Source organism: Plutella xylostella, chromosome 10 (assembly GCF_932276165.1).
Source record: "Plutella xylostella chromosome 10, ilPluXylo3.1, whole genome shotgun sequence".
Taxonomy (NCBI): Eukaryota; Metazoa; Arthropoda; class Insecta; order Lepidoptera; family Plutellidae; genus Plutella; species Plutella xylostella.
The window spans coordinates 11800601-11819726 of record NC_063990.1 but is presented as its reverse complement, the minus strand read 5'-3'; the positions used below and the strand labels follow the sequence as shown (position 1 = coordinate 11819726).

The window sequence follows — 19126 nt, the reverse complement described above, 5'->3', positions numbered from 1 at the left end:
GGCCGCTCAATGGACAGTAAAGCTCCTATTCACTCAAAGTTAAACATGCTTTTCTGCAAATCTTTCGTTTCCGCGTTCCGCCGCAGTTGAAATTCTTGAAGGTTTTAGTGCCGAGTAGCTTTAGCCACACGTGCAAGAGTGAAAGCATTGAAAAGCTGACCCTTGTGTAGAGCCGGGCGGGCGCGCTCACGTTCACTCGCGGCCGACTGTACCGCCTCGCGGCCGGGATGTGGGCAGGCTGACACTTTGTTGGTGGTTTTATTGTTTTCTCGCCATTCTGTATCTACAAACATAATATATCATTTACGAGCGAAGACGCGAAGGGTGTGTGTCCACAATGTCATCTCGTGGGAGGTCATTTCTGCACGGAGTTGCTAACTTTTTTCACAAATCATTCGAACAAACAACAATAAAACTGTTATTGAACTTAGTTTTTGTTCTACTCACGTATAGAGATAACTTGTAACAATTTCAACTCAATTTAAAACCAGAACTATGTAGTTACTGTGAATCGAATAAAATTTCGCACAGAGACACGAATTAATATGCAACCTTGCACCATCCATCAACCTTTTGGGGCTATTGTAGAATATTTTTTTTTGGTTTGTAAAGGGTCTGAAGGTGCGGGGGTGGGGCGGGGGCGGGGGCTGGTCCACTCTGCACCCTCGCCGCGACACCCTGTTTGTAAATTACACGCAAACTTTCGGACACCTGACGCCGCTCAAGTTTTATATCTTACTTAAGAGCGGTCGGCCGGTGCGATGTTTGTGCCGGGTAACGACGGGTACTTAATGATGTAATATTGTTTATGTGGAGTGGTGCGTGACGTTGTGTGTTTGTTTGTTGCAGGAGGCGGCGGCAGATGGATCGGCGGCGCGCAGCGGGGGCGCTGCTCGCGCTGGCCGCGTGTCTCACGTGCGCTAATGCAGGTGAGTCACCCAAATCTCACTTCATCCTGAGCCTACAACCCCGTATTATAAAATCGCAAAACTGTATTCTAGCTTCCCTCTTAGGCAGGTATATAATATCATATATTATAATTCTAATAGAGGAAGGAAATAAAACCCGCACTCAGAAAAGTTCTCATTTAATGACGGTGGTGCGTATTAATTTAAGCTCATAAAGGCTGGTGGGGTAATGAAGGCCCGCGTTACGATGATCCCTGCAATAACCCTGGAGGGAGCGGCCGCGGCGTACAACGACACATCTTGATAAATAATGACAAAATGTGTCGTTAAGATGCAGATTAATGATACGCGCATTGTGTGGATAGCTAATATCACATCGCGTTAACAGAAGTGTGAAAAGGCGTAGGCAAATGATAAAATTTGTTATATACTCGTACTTAATTAAGTTTTTTCTGCAAATATGAAATATCTTGTTTTGGTGCGTTAACATAAAAAGAAATCAAACTATGAAATTTTAAGCTCCGTACCTAACTAACATTTAACAGTAACATTTTACTATCAAACACTCATTAATTGCGAAAACCTGAATAAAACATCAGTATTTTTAATATTTAATATTATTTAAAGGCCTATGTGATGAATAAAGACAAGTTTTTCGGCATTTGTTCGTAAGAGACGATTGCACTTTTTTTCATAAAATATACAATACCAATATTATAAAAACATTGTGATAAAATATATTCAAAGCTAATATTATATAAGGACGATAAATATAACTTACTGTATCAATTCGGAGGATTAAAGACGTAAAATATGTAACGTTATTGTGTATCTGTGTGTCTGTGTGTGTGTGTGTGTGTATGTGTGTCCGACACCCGGGATGTGGCGAGTTGGTGTCAAACTCGAATAACGGGCTCCAATCTAAGCTTTGCATAAATTTGATGGACCGTTTTCTTTACGATAATAGAGAAGTTTTTATTATATTGATAAACCACATTTTATTTATTTCTCGAAATGTAGTTCATGGTATAACAGACACTTTAACGGGACTAGATTTTTCTGGTTTTCTCAAGGTCCTCGCATAATTTTACATATATTTTGGCAAATATTTGCACGCGGTAATTTGTTTAGATCCAGCGCGCTACTCCCGCCGAATACATATAAGCGATGACATTCTAATCTAAAACACAAGTAAAACTGCAAAGAACGCCTTTGTTTATATAATTATTATGATCGGAGTACATCACATTTTTCTCTATTATTAAATATAAAATTAAAATATTTTGCACAATCTTTCAAATACCTGATGCAGCCGGCTGCGGCCCGCCGTCGCGCCGCGGCTGCATTCCTCGATGCATGTAATCAAGTGGCTATTTTGGTCCCACTAAGTATCCCCCTCACGGGGTCTTCAAAGAATTCGTGCTAAATTGATGTGACTTGTTACATAGGAAGTGTATTGAAATGCGGCCCGGCGGTGGCTCAGCGCGTGGGAACTCATCGCGCATGGCCCCCGCGCTCGCTCATTCATTGAAACACACTCCATATTAATGCGTGCAAATTTTACATTCAAGCGGTCTCCGCACATCGATCGCGGGCATGTTCGGAGACGCACGATTCTGCATTAAACAGTTTTTTCATTAACGCGGTTTTGCGGACGAGCCGGGACGTATCCGGGCCTGACAGGGGACGTATCCGGGCCGGACCGGGGACGGAACCGCGCCGGACACGAGGGCGCCCGGACGACGTCACCCGACATTACTACTGTATGCTCGACATTCTGAATACGGCTTTAGCATTTTTATGAGACCCATGAAACCTTAACGCTCTTTCAATCGTTTTTAGTACAGTACAGTACATTTAAAGTGCAATCGACTTTCACTTCAAAGATTATGTACAAAGCATAACTAAGTATACTGTAAGCAAATAGAATATTTGATGTTTAGCCGTACCATTGAATAGCATTTGAGCACAAGTTGTAGTTGGCTCAACAGTACGACTGGTGCGGCGACATTCCTGGACCGTTAGCCGCCGCCGCCGCCGCCTGAAACCTGAAACTATACCTGCATACAACGTAGCTGTTGCGGAGATGAATAACTTTTATAAATTGGCAACAGCTTTCTTAATGCAGACAAACTTGGGCATTGAATAATTCAACGAATATATATGTGTTTCTTTCTTTTGTTCGATTAATCAAGTTTAATCCTCCAAACTTACCTCTATATTCAAACGGTTTATAAATTACCATAATCGATAAACTTTATCAAGTTCACGGAATAATGCATGAGCTGGTGCTGGCTATCGCTACAGTAGCATTCTCGATTGGCCACAGCAGTGATTTCATTTAATATTTCTGTCTGCGGCTGCGCCCGCGCCGCCGCGCCGCCGCCGCCGGAGCCGTTACCGAAATTGAATTGGTGGAGCTTATGGTCCGGCAATTAACTGGCAGCCCGGTTCTGGTAATCTTGTTTATGGCACACCGTCGATAGCCCGACGTGTATCGGAGCACGCGTGGTCCCGCGGCGGCGGCGGAGGCTGCGTCTGGAGGGCTACTCTAGCTTGACAAGAAACAACGAGAGCTGTCATGAAATCCATACGTTTAGTGCAACGAGATAGAGTTGTCGATAGTGCCGCAGCAATCCGAAACTTGTAGGGCTCGTAAGCTAAAGTGCCCCCCTGCGCCTGCGCCGGTCCCGTTGCTGCTAATTACCTCGAGGTGGCTGACGGCCGATCACTTACAACTATTTTCAGTCAATTTCCTGTCCAGCCTCTATTCCCAATGTCAAAACTGGCCATAAAACTCCGGCGCAGTTACGTCCAGAGTAACGGATATTAAATAGAAATACGGTATTATAATTTGTGTTCTCGTTTAAATGGTTCGCATTGGATAGGTTGTGGATAATGACTGCGCTGCGTTCGTTGTTAGGTGCACTTATAATGACTAGTACTTTAGTTGCTTCAGGAATCAGGCCACTTTTTATAATGTAATGTAAAATACGGTTAGGTATACATTTAAGTATATTCTATGTATAATTCAAAAATAAAACATACTTACCTACTTTTAAAATTATTATTTTTATATTTAAGAACTTTATAGTTTGCTTATCTAAACGAATATTATTATTTGAAATGCATTATAAATGAACCATAGTAGATCGATTGAGTATGCTTGCCTGTATAATATAATACTTGCAATACTCACCCGGATGGCTCAGCGGTTAGTGATAGCTCAGTTGTTCTGAAGTACCGGGTTTACTTCCTGGTGATGTTTATTTATTGGCATAAGGTTGATGAGGGTTTGTGAGAAAGATAAAAACAGAACTTATGTATGACGTACGAGTATTTGTAATGCAATTTGCAATAATAGAGGGATACCCAAAAAGTGATTGCAGTAATGAACTTTTGCTTCTATAAAGAGAAATAATACCCATTTAGTGCTGAGCAAGCGTATTATTTATGAATTTTACTAAATATACAAATATATAATAATGATGTTTTAATCTGTGTTTTTTCTGTTTCCAGCACCAACGACAAGCAACCAAACGACACTAGATTTATACGACTCAGGTGAGAATACAACATAACTTGATAAGCCCCTAATTACCATATCCAATAAATTCCAAATTCCACCAAAAAACTATGTCAAGAATAATTTTGTAACGTGTAGGCAGAGATTGTTTAGTAATATTTATAAATAGTGGTTAAGTATATTAGCTAACTTGAACTTTATAACGAAATATACATGAGAACCTTTAACGTGAAAACAACTCCCCTCTTACTTAACTCACAAATCAGAGGTATAGAACTGGTGCTCCAAACCTCAGTTTCCGAGATATCATTCAAAGTTAATATTGATTAATACATAATTAATGGATTCAATTAATACCACTAGGAATATTCAGCCAAAATTATAAATAGAAAGTTCAATTGAGATATCAGCGACTACATAATTTTATGCAATAGAAGCTTATCAATATTCATTAAGTATATTCATATCATTTTAATTGATTATCATTGAACTTAGTTTTATAGCCATAGATTACCGTTGACTATACTCGCGTATTTTCTTTCTAATCTCGGGAACTTGGCGTGAGTTATTCGTATTAGCTGATAACAATAAAGCAAAAAGTTAGGAACAATCGAAGCACAACAATGTCCCGTCACTTTGGAACGGCAATTTGTACATTGGACGAGAGCCAGTGGACTCGTACTTAGATCTGTGACAAGGAGGCGAGATCTGGCAAGGACGCGCCGCGCCGCCGCCGCCGCCGCCGCCGCCGCCGCCGCTTGGCACCCGCCCGAGATTGAAATCAAGTAAACAGGGCAACGGTAAACCTTAATAGATTTATAGTGACACCGGGTGAATCACGTTATAAGTTTCTGCTCTTTTTGCCCCCGATCGTGCCGTTACTTTACAGCTCTGTCCGTTTCAAAGATACCTAAGTACTGGTTAAGTTTCTTGTGCCAATTTGGTTGTCTATTTACAAAGCGTTGCTTGGTAAATGGAAAGAACTACGAAAACGTACACATACAAAGTCATCCGAAAGGAGGTCACTATGTAAGCACAACAATTTGAGCTTTAATTTCAGAGTTAACAAACAATGACCACAATAACCTTTCACCTGCGCAATACGCATACTCAACTACCCTCAACTCCTCATTCCAGACACATCAAATGGCTGCTACTACAACTTCCAGCACTACGGCGAGGGCGACCGCATCATGACCAACGAGCCGTGCCTCAACTGCACGTGCCACAACCGCATGCTCATGTGCTACCTGCGCGTGTGCCCCTTCACCAAGCCCATCGGCCAGGACTGCACCGTGGAGAAGCGGGCCGACCAGTGCTGCCCCATCGTCACCTGCCCGGACGGTAAGCTGACTCAGCCGTGTAGGTCAATGAAGACAATGCAATTTAGATTCAACTGCTACTCGTGAATGGGGATTTAAATATACAACTCGGAATGATTTTAAAATCCGAATTTAATAGTTAACATTTCAAATAAGTAAATGTCAGGAATCTCAAATAGATCTCAAATAGATTTACATAATTTCATATATGAGTCTTGAAGATGTTTTTTAGGGGAGATTTATGTAGGTATTGGTTATAATATACATTTATGAAAACTAAGGATCTAAAACTTTAAAATGGCCGCCATTTCTAGAATATTGAGATTTGACCCCACATATAGGGGTTTTTTCTCGATGAAATTACTCGTAGAATCTCCCCTTAAAGTTTGTCGGGTTCGAAAAACAACAGTTCAGTTACATAAATAATAGCCATCACCCGGCAATACGAGTGTGCTATATCGGACTTCCTAGGCGCGCTTCTTAATCCAACGAAACCCTTTGACATTTGAGGCCTAAAACAGCTCTCTCATCTCCCCCCAGTTCCAGTCGACCTGCTGACGTCGACGACCACGTCTCCGGCGGAGTATGGCACGACAGGCGTCGGCCGGCTGGACAAGTATGGGTGCACCATCAACAACAAGTTCTTCCCGGAAGGCTCCAAGGTGCCGCCGTCGCCCAACAAGCCCTGCGAGCACTGCTACTGCATCCGCAACATGACCACGTGTGTGATGCAGGAGTGTACGCTACATGTGGACGGATGCACGCCGATATATCTGAAAGACGTCTGCTGCCCTGTACGATACTCTTGTGGTGAGTGGTTTTGTAATTTCCTATTTGTATAGGCTTTTATGTATTTGGATGGCTTGATTATCTCCAATCCAAGTGCAAAATGTGGATACCATGGCAATAACCCTCAATATTCTCTATGGTTTTGTAGGAGGCTTGTGTCCTGCACTGGATTGTTACGGATTGTGTGTGTATGGTCATCATATAAGAAAGTTTACTGGAAAAAGACATAGAACAAGAAAGTCATCGATCCGTATTTTTTGTTCAAACTGGTATGCTAAAGAAACATTTTAATCTAATGATTATCTCCTTTCATTTCAGATCATGCCGAAGATGAAATACCTCTGTTGGATGACATGACGACGACCGTGCGTCCGACGCCCGGCTTCCTGCTGACCACCACGACCATGGCCTCCGCCACGCAGGTGCCCATGGACTGCGTGCACGACGACCAGATCTTCCCCGACGGCGCGCTCATCAAGACGGAGAAGGCGTGTGAACACTGCTACTGCATGAAGGGAGACATCGTGTGCGTGGTGCAGGAGTGCGGCACCCCCATGGAGAACGAGGGCAAGAACTGCTCCTCCATGCCGCCGCGCGAGGGCCAATGCTGCCCCGACACCTACATCTGCGAGGGCGACAACGAACTCCAAACCGACGACATCACGACAACATTGATTCCTCCCAGACGTCCTGGTGTCGAAGGCAGTGGATACAGAAACGAAGATCAGTACACTCAACCTCCGATCATTGTGCCGGAACCGGAAGGCAGTGGATTAGAAGGCAGCGGAGTTGAAGGCAGCGGTGACGAAGAAAAGATGGATATTCCAAGTGAAACTGGTGATATAGCTACTACAACGGGTAAACCATTAATAATTGATGATAGTGATTTAATTATGACAACAGAACGAGCTTCCATTAATGAATCAGTCGAAAAATCTACTACTGAACCAGACAAAGGAGAAAACACAGTTCCAAGTGAAGAAGATCACACTACAAGTTCACCAATAATTGTTACAACAATGAGCGATAGTATTCCTGAAGATGATAAAACTCAGGGATCTTCCCAAGACAAATATGTACCTGAGGTACCACCGACAAAGGTTGAGCCGGAAACTGAACAAAAGACTGAAGTTCCTTTCGATGACAAGACAGATGCTCCAGAAACTGAACAAAAGACTGAAGTTTCTTTCGATCACAAGACAGATGCTCCAGAAACTGAACAAAAGACTGAGACACCTTTGGAAGATACCTTGGAAGAGAAACCAGATAAAGAAGTGCACGATATCGAACAAAAGACTGAGGCTCCTCAAATTGAAGAGAAGCTACACGATGTAACTCCAACAGAAGATATTAAAACAGACAAAACTCCTACAGATGAAAAACAAGAACTACCGGTTACTACCAGTATACCTGAAATGTACACAACCGATTTGCCAGAGAGCACTAGTCAACATGATGATCAGTACACAGCAACAACAGCACAAGGACAAAAAGAAGATGACCAGAAAATCGCCTTATCTGAATCTAGTTCTACTGAACACCCTACTTACATTACTCCTGATTCAGAATCCGATACAACAGAAAAATCTCACTTGATTGATACACAAACCACAGCTTCATTTGAAGAAAAGGAATCTAAAACGACTACAGTTTTATTACCCGATGACGTTAAAGCATCTGAAACTGTTAAACCTACTGAGCCAACCGAAGTAGACAGTACAACAGCTGGTGATCATATTAAGGCCTCAGAAAGTACAGAAACAGGATCTGATGAATCTCACATGGTTACTACTAGTAAATATGAAATACCAGAGACCACATCAGTGAATCCGATAGAAAATGAAATTCAAGAAGAAATCACACCAGAACAATCTCCTGGAATTATACCTGGTGAAGGAAACTGTCTCGTCAATGGAATAACATATGGAAATGACAGTATGGTACCTAGCTTACACAAGTGTCAAGCGAATTGTAGGTGTATGAGTAGCATAGTAAAATGTGATCCAATCATTTGCTCGGGTCCGCCAGAAAATATGTTGAATTGTGAATCCATATATGACACTGTTGACACATGCTGCCCTACTTACGTGTGTGATAATGGAAAGGAGACAATCCCACCTCAGTCACATAGTCAAATGGCTGGAACGGAAAGCCCTACTACTCAAGACGTATCTTGTGAAGGTGAACAGTGCAAGCCCCAACAAGAATTGCCTTCCAAAATTCCTTCTACCCCAGATGTATCTTGTGATGGTGAAAAATGCAAGCCAGAACAAGAAGTGCCTTCAGATTCTATCCCACAATGCCTATCAAGCGATTGCTCAGAGTCAGACAAAAAAGATTCCACACCTGTTTCGGAACCGGCTGCAACCAAACAACCAGAAGTTTGCTTGGATGGCACGTGCATTTCATCATCAGAAGACTGCAAAGGTGATCACTGTCAATTACCTGGAGGTAAGAAAGATGACGAACCATGCAAAGATGGTAGTTGTGGCGTACCGGCGCAGATACCCTGCGAAGGGACAAGCTGTACTTCTGATTCATCTCCTACAGACGGCGTTTCTGACTGTGGTAATGATGGAAGTTGTGTACAAACTGCAGACGCATCTCCAACTTGTGAAGGAGAATCCTGTTCTCAAGAGCCCACGGTACAGCCTATTGATGTTATTAAGCCAGACATGTCATGTAGTGATGCCGAATGTAAGGAAGAACCCTCAAAAGAGCAAGTACCACAATCCGAATGTACCGAGGAATCTTGTACAAAGAAAGATGAAGCTGGACTTGGCAACAAGTTTGGCAGTGAAGGTGAGGCAATCAAACCTGAACCAGAATCAAATGATTTGTCAACCGAACCAGCTATTTCTTCTAATGCGCCCATCACAGAGGCTCCAGTACCATCTATAATAGAAGAAGATGGCAGACAAACACAATCTCCTATTTCTGAGGAAGATTCAAGCTCTAAGATTCCTGAGGACTCAGTAACAGAATCACAAAAACAAGATGATTTAATCACTGATTCTGAAAAACTTGAACCTGAATCTGATAAAATGGATGTTACGGATGCACCTATTATAACCGAAAGTGAGAAGCCTGATGATGATAAATCAACAGATGAAATGATGACCAAACCCGATGCTTATGATAATGTAGTGACAGTTGCACCTGCAGAGTTCTCTGAACAACCACCTACTGATTTAACGGGAACAAAACTTGATGAGGCAACTATTGGTACAACATTAGCCGCCAATATTGAGTCAGAAAAGGCCACGACAGAACCCACATTTGCTAAAGAGACTCAACCTCAACAGTTTGATAGTACAAGTCAAACTCCATTAGAAAAGGATCCAAATGCACAAGAACAAACCCCAGCCCAAGAAGATCAAACAACTGAGGCACATGGTATTAAGAATGACGAACACCCAGTAGCAACAGTTGAACCATCAATTTCGGAAACCAGTGAACCTTCCGAAACTGTGGCACCTGTGCAAGACGAGAGGGCAACACCAATTCCAGATGTAGCTATGTCAGAACAAGAGACCCCACAATCACCTATTACTGAAAAACAACCAGAGGCAACTAAACCATCAATTGAAAGTGCTACAGAATCGATTGAAAAAGCCACGGAGCTGCCAGAGTCTGCATCATCAGCAGAAGATATTCCTGAATCTCCTGTCACAGAATCTCTTGAAAAGGTTACAGAAGCGGCGATACCAGTAGAGTCTGCAACAGAACAAGTGAAGCAAACCACATATGCTCCTAGTGAAGAACAACCAGAATCAGCAACAATTGCACCACAGTCACCATCCTTTGAAGAATCGCCAGCTACCGAGTCGATCGATGTAGTAACTAAAGCTACGGAAGTACCAACTGATAAACCTACATATGTCACTGAAAGTGTAGATATGGAAACAAAGGTACCCGAAGAACCAGCCCAAGACGAACAGTCACCAGAAATGCCCAGTGTCACAGTTTCCGATGAATCAGCAACTCAATCTCCCAAATCACCAGTTGGACAGGAGTCACCAGATGTACCAGTTTTGGTTGATGAGGTTCCTGTTACTGTATCACAAGACCAGCCCGCTGAAGAAATGGTACCAAGTGAAAAAACAACAGCGTCTCCTGTATTGGGACAAGAAGTTCCAGAGGCGCCCGTCACTGAATCTCAATTACTAGAAACTGAGGCACCTGTGTTTGGAAACGATGATAAGATGCCCGAATCATCTGTATCCGAGGCTCAAGAATCTGTGACGCAGGCTTCTGAATCGCCAGTTACCGAGTCACAAGATAAAATAACAGATGTACCAGATTTATCAGTTACTCGTAAAGTAATGAATGAATTACCCAAAGTGGAATCTCAAGAAAAGGTAACAGATCTACCGGAACCTTCAGTCACAATCAAAGAAAGTCCGATTACTGAAAAATCTGAAGCAGCCGATAGCTCAGAATCTTCTATAACCGAGGAAAGTATTCCTGTCAAATCCGATTCTGAAACGCAAGAAGCCACCGAAGCACCTAAACTACCAGTGACTGATAAGATGCCGGAATTACCGGCTACAGAATCACAAGAAAAGCCCACTGAGATTCCTCAAGTTTCAGTCGCTGAAACAGAATCAACAGAGTCTCCAATGACAGAATCCCATGAAATAACAACGATAGCTTCAGAAAAGTCACCAGAACAAGAACAAGAAGTCGAAAAACCAGATGCACCACTCGACTCCGAGAAGCAAGAAGAGTCCAAGGAGCCAGCGACCGAACAGGCGGAAAGGGCTACCGAAGCCACTGAACAGGCAGAAAAGGAGCCAGAGCTCACTACGGAAAAGCATGAAAAGGTAACCAAAGCACCTGGAGACTCTGTAACAGAGTCTGATGTCACAGAGTCACAAGAAAAGGTAACGGAAACTGCAGTTGAAGCTGAAGAAAAACCGGATTCTCCTGAACAGACCACCGATACTGCTGAAATTGATAAACAACCTGAATCTGCTGTGACAGAATCACAAGAACAGACAACTGCTGCTCAACCCATGAGTGAAGAATCTCCAGCTCCATCTGTAACTGAACAACAAGGCAAATCAACCGAGGCTCCAGAATCATCCGTAGAATCTCATGATACAGACGCCCCTGTTCAGTCTCTAGTCACTGAACAGCAAGTAACGGCCACGGAGAGTCCAGAAACACCAATCCAAACTTCTGATGTGGAGCCACCAGTTACTGAAAAGCAATATACGGCCACTGAAGAACATGACAAAGAAACTGAGGCACCAGAGGCTGTTACAGAATCTGTTTCGGAACCCGCAGCCACCGAACAACAAGTGAAAGCAACCGAGGCGCCTAAACCACTTGAACCAGAACAACAAGAAAAGGCAACTGAGATTCCAGAAACATTATTTGAACCTTCTGCCACTGAAAAGCAGGAAATGGCTACAGAGGACTTGATGCCAGTCAAACCATCTTCTACAGAATCTGAAAAGCCTTCTGAACAAGATAAAGCAACGGAAGTCCCAGAAACAACATTAGAGCCGGAACAACATGATAAGGAAACAGAGTCTCCTGAACTTTTTGCTACTGAAAAACAAGAGTCGGCGACAGAGGGAGTAGAAATTACAGCCCAGTCATCTGCTACTGAATCATCAGTGGCAACTTCTGCCACTGAGCCACAAGAGTTAGCAACAATGGCCCCAGAAACACCAATTAAACATACTGACGCTGAAGAACAAGGTATATCAGAAACACCAATTCAACCTGAACAAGAAAAAAAGGCAACAGACGTCTCTGTATCACCAACTGAATCTTCGGTTACCGAAAAATTAGATAAAGCAACAGAGGCCCCACAAATGGCAATTGATTCTTCTGTCACTGAACAGGAAAGTAAGGCTACAGAAATCCCAGAAACACCAGTGACATCTGAACAACAAGAGAAGGCTACCGAGGCTCCAGAACCACCTGCTCTCACTGAAGAACAAGAAAAGGCAACTGAAGTACCCGAAACACCAACTGAATCATCTGCCACTGAACAACCAAATAAGATGACAGAAGCTCCAGAAACACCACTTAAATCTGAAGAACAGGAGCAGGCAACGGAGGCTCCAGAAGGAACATTTGAACCTTCCGCTCCTGAACAACAAGAAAAAGCAACTATTGCGCCTGAAATACCAGTTGACTCTGAACAACAAGAAAAGGCAACTATTGCACCTGAAACACCAGTTAACTCTGAACAAGAAGAAAAAGCAACTATTGCACCTGAAACCCCAGTTGACTCAGAACAACAAGAAAAGGCCACGGAACCTTCAGTATCACCGATGGCATCTTCTTCAACTGAACCAGAAGAAAAGGCAACTGAGGCACCAGAAACACCACTTGGCCCATCTGACACTGAAAAAGTTGACACTATTACAGACGCCACTGAAATACCAGTCCAGCCATCAGCAACAGAATCATCAGCTGTGCCTTCCGCAACTGAACAACAAGACATTGCAACTGTCGAACCAGAAACAACATACGAACCTGAGCAACATGGAAAGGTTACTGAGGCACCAGAAACTTCGGCTCAACCCATCGCCACAGAACAACAAGACAAGGCTACCGAGGTGCCAGTAATGATGGAGCATCCTTCTGCCACGGAATCATCTGAGCCCATCGCTACTGAAATATCAGACAAGGCAACTGAGATCCCAGAAAAATCACATGAAACTGAAGAACAAGATAAGGTCACAGAACCTACCGATTCAGAATCATCTGACATGGCTACGGAAGCACCATCAGTTATTGTTGGAGTGAGTGAAGACACGGAAGACCAGCAAGACCAGGTTACTGAAAAACCAGCGATGATTGAAGAAACTGAAGGAGAAAAACACCCAGAATTGCCAGTTTCAGAGCAAGAACCAGTTTCTTCAGCTACCGAACCACAAGAGAGAGCTACTGATAAACCTGAAGCGCAGGAGAAGTTTACCGAATATCCTTCATCTGTGTTGCCAGAGGAAGAAAAACCTGTCTCACCAGAAAAAGAACCAGAACCAGCAGGTCCTGAAGCAGTTGAACCTTCTGTTACTGAATCATCGGAAACGATCGCGCCTACTGCTGAGTCTGAATCGGAACCCGAGAGCCAGGAGTCTCCAGTTACCGAACCACAAGAACTAGTCACTGCAGTCCCAGAAGTTTCCAAGATGCCAGAAACATCATCTGCTACCGAATCAGATACGATAAGTGACGAGGAACCAAAGACACCTACACCGGAGCCGAAATTAGAGTACTCAGAAACCACTCCCTACTTAATTGAGCTCGAAGAACACACGCACAAAATGGAGGACGAAAGCACGACAAGTATCTTGGATGACACAGCTACCTCGCAACCTCCTTCGCTAGACGAACAGGCTGATGAGAAACCGTCAGACGCCACTGACAAGCCTCACGACGTCCTTGAAGCGGAACCCACCACCGCGGCACCAGCGTCCGAACAAGAACCTGCTTCTACCGCGGCTGGCATGATCGACTCCAAGTACGGAGAACCGGAGCAACAGCCTGAAAAAGAAGCGGAACCGACGGCTGCTCCTGAAAGTGAAATGCCCGCTGAGACTGAAAGATACCCATCGGCGCCAAGCACGGACAAACCATTTGAAAGCAGCTCGGAAGAACCCAGTGCACCTGAAGATGAAATTCAGTCAGCTCCGACCACGAAACAGCCAGAGCCACTGGCTACCGAAGCCACCACGACCACCACGACTGAAGCCCCGCGCCCGACGACGAGCAGCCACCAGGAGCCGCCGCTGCCCGAGGACGAGGCGCAGTTCCCGCCCAGCGGCGCCGGCTACGGCCAGGAGCCCGACTACGGCGACGACGACCAGGCCTTCGGCCCCGGCACGTGCCGCTACGGCGGCAAGGTGTACGTGTCGGCGCAGCAGATCCCGCGCGACGACCCCTGTGACTTCTGCTTCTGCTTCCGGAGCGACATCATCTGCCTGCAGCAGAGCTGTCCACCGCCCATCCACGGCTGCCACGAGGAGCCCATCCAGGGCTTCTGCTGCCCGCGCTACGAGTGCCCCGTGTCCATGGCGGCCACGCTCAACGTGACCACCACCAGCACCACCACCACCACCACGCTGCCGCCGCACTTCCTGCCCGGCGCCTACAAGGGGCAGGTGCAGCGCCGCGGCTGCCAGATCAAGGGACACACCTACAAGGTCGGCGAGGTCGTCCGCGCTTCCTCGGGGCCCTGCTTACATTGCACGTGAGTATCTTAGTTTACTTATCAAATTATTTATGTTTTATCAATTTAATGTCTGTGCAATCGAAACATAGAAATATATTCTTAATCTTATGTTTTTTATTAAATGCTAATTTGTATCGTTCCAGATGCGGCGGCGACGGGCAGATGAAGTGCGACCCCAAGGTGTGCACTCCGGAGCCCATGCTGCGGCAGATGATCGCGGCCGCCGTGTCCGCGCGGCGCCGCAGGTGAAACGCCGACGACTCACCCACTCATCGAATGCCTCATCGTCACATGGACTAAGCGACCTGTGAGATCCCATCAATATTTATATTATGCACAAGAAAAATGCTCAAATGTGAAAATACCGACGGAAAAGGAGTAGCGTAAGATTTCGTGTCATATATGGTAACATTACATATTACTTTTTACTTTTCATAATACGTCGCGGCACACACAACCCGATTTAAAACAAACAACATTGACTGTGATTAAAATATTAAATTTAACTTATTTTCTAAATCTGATTTGTTAACATTATTCGAGTCTTTTGTCTTAATCTTAAGACTAATTTATTGTTATATTTATCTCTCTCTTAACGAACGTTAGTGCCAAACGATAGTGCTAGGTTGTAAACAACTTTGCGTCTTATGATAAAGATGATTCAAAATTATTCATAGTATAAAATGTACGCATTTGTAATGAAACGGCTCGGGCCCCGGTCCGGTCCTGTTATAGATCGCCGAAATCTTGACCATTTATTGTGTATGTACAATTATTGTTTTACCGATATAAGTTTAGTCAATTTATTTTTTACACGATGTTACGAAGCGACCTAGTATCGTGTAAATATAAAGTATCTTAAGAATCCTGATGTTGTAAATGCCTTACTTATTTTGTAATAATTTATCTAGTATAGGTGTATAGTACTTAAGCCATGTTTTGAGACCAGTGAATATTATAATTTAGAAGTAAACGAAGCCCTTCATGATAATTGATCTAGAGTGAGAAGCGGCGGCCGACGCCCGCCCGTACAGCGCGCCTTGGCCGCCGCGTCTCTAGCGTCTCCGAGCGGCGCCGCGACACACCGCGACACACCGCGACACACCACGCGACCCGCGGCGCGGCGCGACAGAAAGTGACCACTCGCTTGTTTTCTGTCGCCCGCGCCGCTCCGCTCATTACTGGCACAATAGTGATAATAAAAGATTTATTAATCGCCTTTTGTAAAGAACTTTTACAATATGACTCTAACATATTGTACGACTTTTGTAAGTTTTGATACGAAAGTGCTGGTAGAGTTTTAAACGAATCCCCAGACATAGGTCGGTACGGAAGCGGCGGACTGTTGCGACCGCGGCGGTCTCTCGGCAGACCGGGCGGTCGCATTAATCCGTACCCACCTTGATCTGCTATGTAGGTTGTAGTTATATTTCGTCTTTATTTATTTAAAATTGTAGAAATAGTAATTTGATTTAAATCGTGACGGAAAACAGCATGACTGTACTTATATCAAAATAATTGTAGTCAAAAGTGCAACAATTACAGTCCAAAGTTTTTTTTTTATATAAAAAATCTCTAGATAGGAAGTATTTTATATCAAAACATGTTTTATTTTGGAGTCACCCAAAGTCAATGAAAACAATGTGTTAACTAGGTACAAAGTGGTTATGTTTGTAATGCAGTAGACCCGGAACGATTTATGAAATAAAATATTCCAAATGATAAAACATTACTTTCGTTTGATTTCCTCCATCACCCCCCACCACTGTAATCTGAAGGCTTCAGAAACGTACTCATCCGCTATCGTGCAACCCTTCAATTACAAAAATAATTAATAAATAAAAAAAAACAAACACTCACACCTTGTACTAATGTACTCCCTTGCGAGGTAGGCAGAGGTGCATTATTGGTGCAACCACTTTTCGCTAGTGTTATGTTAGTCCCAATGTAATAGGGGGCGGGCCTATTGCCATTTTACGGGCACATCCAAGACCCGAGAACAAATATCTATGTTTAAACAAATATCTGCTCCAGCCGGGAATCGAACCCGGGACCTTCGGCTCTGTTCTCAGGGTCACTAACTACTACACCATTTGGTCGTCTAAAAAATAATTAATATGCTTTCAATAGTAATTACTAGAAAGTCATTGTTAGAATTATGAAATACCTACTAGGTTCTAAAGCAATATTTTTTTGGCATAATAAATATTATTAAATTGGTTTTGCATTGACCCAATAAATGTTAATACGATAAATTTTAAGTTTATTAGTATCGGGTACCAGGAGCCCAAGGATCACCGGAGGCACCCCAAACTCAACAAAATTACAGTGAAGTAAAAAATAAAAATACTAGGTACTTAATTGATAATAACTTTTTTACGGATTTATGCATAAATAAATGTAAAGGATCGACAAAATGCGGTCCGTAACAATTAGATAGGAGCCACTTCCGTTTCAGAACTTTATAGTTGCACTGTGTGACATTATAATATATTTACTACGCCGCGCCGTAGCAATTTCTCGCTACGCGCTACGGCGTAGGCTGCTACGGCGTAGTACAAGTTTCAATAATTAAATAATAATCTTTTTATTTTCTTATTTGAAACGATTGAGAGCTCAAGTATTGGAAATTATTTAAAAATATTTGAATTAAGTAACATTTTACACTTTTATCACTTACATACTAAATATTAAAACATAATTATATTATGTAAGTACCTCTAATATTTTGTGCAATATTAAGTTTTATAAGATCATGAATCATGTAACTCACAATACTAAAATCCGTTTAAACGAAGTCAACGAGAATGCCATCTATTTAATACCTATTGTATCGCTTGCTCTGCGGAGCAACCGCGTCTCCCAGAACTGTGCAGCTTCACCGTCAGATGGCGCTACGAGGCTGTTTTAAGTAAGAGGAATTCTTACTTTACATGGTGTTGTAAAAGTGCTATAGTAAGCTGAAAGGAGATGACACAACTCGACATTTATGTTCCAAGACTGATGGAAATTCATGAAAAACTTTTATAAACAAAAAAACATAAATTTCCATAGAAGTTTGTACATACATACGGTACCTAATTGTAACATTAGTTTTGTTTAGTTGCAAAAACCATAGCTTTCATAAATAAGTTCCTCCACTTGAAAATATTTTCAAACTAGGGATCATGATATTCTCGATATACGCTGATGATACGGATATGATACACCATACAATGTAGGGAGTAAGTTCCTTTGGTTCATCATATTTTTGGGTCTGTAGTCAGATCTGATCGGTAGGTACATTATCTGCACACCTACTATTACAATCTATAACATCAATCTAGTAATCAATTTCAACTACCCACAACATAACATAGTCAATTACGTCTCTTATTAGTAGCAATCAAAATATTAACATCGTAATGACGTGGACGTACTTAAGGCCGGCCTAAACTATCATTATACAACATAAATAACAACATTTTGTTGAGAATAACTCGGAACAACCTGCACAACCTACATATTCAAACAGTAAAATACCTGTTCCGAACTTGCTCCTGCAGCTCTCCTCAACTTTTCTACTTTTTGTTCAATAATAATAACGTGGAAGTACCATTCCAGCGCTTTTCTCCAGCGCAGGGCATTAGTGAGCATTACATGTGTTCGAGACATAACGCCAGGTTAGCGCAGCAAGTGTCAAACTCGAGATACTATGATACATATATAACTAAGTATACATACATTAGTGAATTATTTTTAAATCTATCGAAATCTTTTTTGGTATTCAACGAACCATAAACAGCCAGTTGTAGATGTGAATAGTCCAAGTATTAAGTGTAGTGTGGAAGGTACCATAAATCTAATTCTGCAATAAATTCTATTTCGGGGTAGAAATTTATCAGTAAGTATAGACTCGATCCAAACCGTATGCAGTGTTTATATTGCGAAGAACCCACTGCTATAATCGGGATTGAGGTAAGCGCAATGCAAATACATAATGTGTACTTAAGCATATACGAAATATGTCTCATAATAAATATATACTTACTCGTAATTACCTCACATTATCCTGACCATCGTTCATAAGAAACAAAATAATTCTAAGACCGAATTGAAAAGGCTTATCCATGCTATGTCAGCCTGCTATTTGTTACCTATGTAGAAATATGTACCCTCAATTTGAATTACTCCATCTCTCTCCAACTCACGGCCGCTACACTTCCTGTTTCATTCTATCCCATTACTTTTATATTGTTCGCTAACTTTCTTGTTTGTATAAGCAAATACATTTGAAAGTTTGTATTTGTAGATTGTATTGTACAGTAATAAGTACTTATATGCTTTCTTACAATTTTAATACATTTCAGCGTTTACATTATTCAATAAGTTTCTATTTCTA

The 19126-nt window shown here is 42.6% G+C and overlaps 1 protein-coding gene across 1 annotated transcript in view; it reads left to right on the top strand.

Annotated features, from left to right (window-relative positions):
- Positions 1 to 16474, top strand: part of LOC105385505 (titin) — a 30856-nt gene extending 14382 nt beyond the window's left edge. Inside the window, exons 2-7 of the mRNA XM_038118202.2 lie at positions 850 to 929; positions 4428 to 4472; positions 5572 to 5778; positions 6297 to 6566; positions 6864 to 14763; positions 14889 to 16474. Of these exons, the coding sequence (XP_037974130.2) occupies positions 863 to 929; positions 4428 to 4472; positions 5572 to 5778; positions 6297 to 6566; positions 6864 to 14763; positions 14889 to 14994 (8595 nt within the window). The 5' untranslated portion in view covers positions 850 to 862 and the 3' untranslated portion in view covers positions 14995 to 16474. The remainder of the gene's footprint in view (positions 1 to 849; positions 930 to 4427; positions 4473 to 5571; positions 5779 to 6296; positions 6567 to 6863; positions 14764 to 14888) is intronic.
- Positions 16475 to 19126: the final 2652 nt, after the last annotated feature.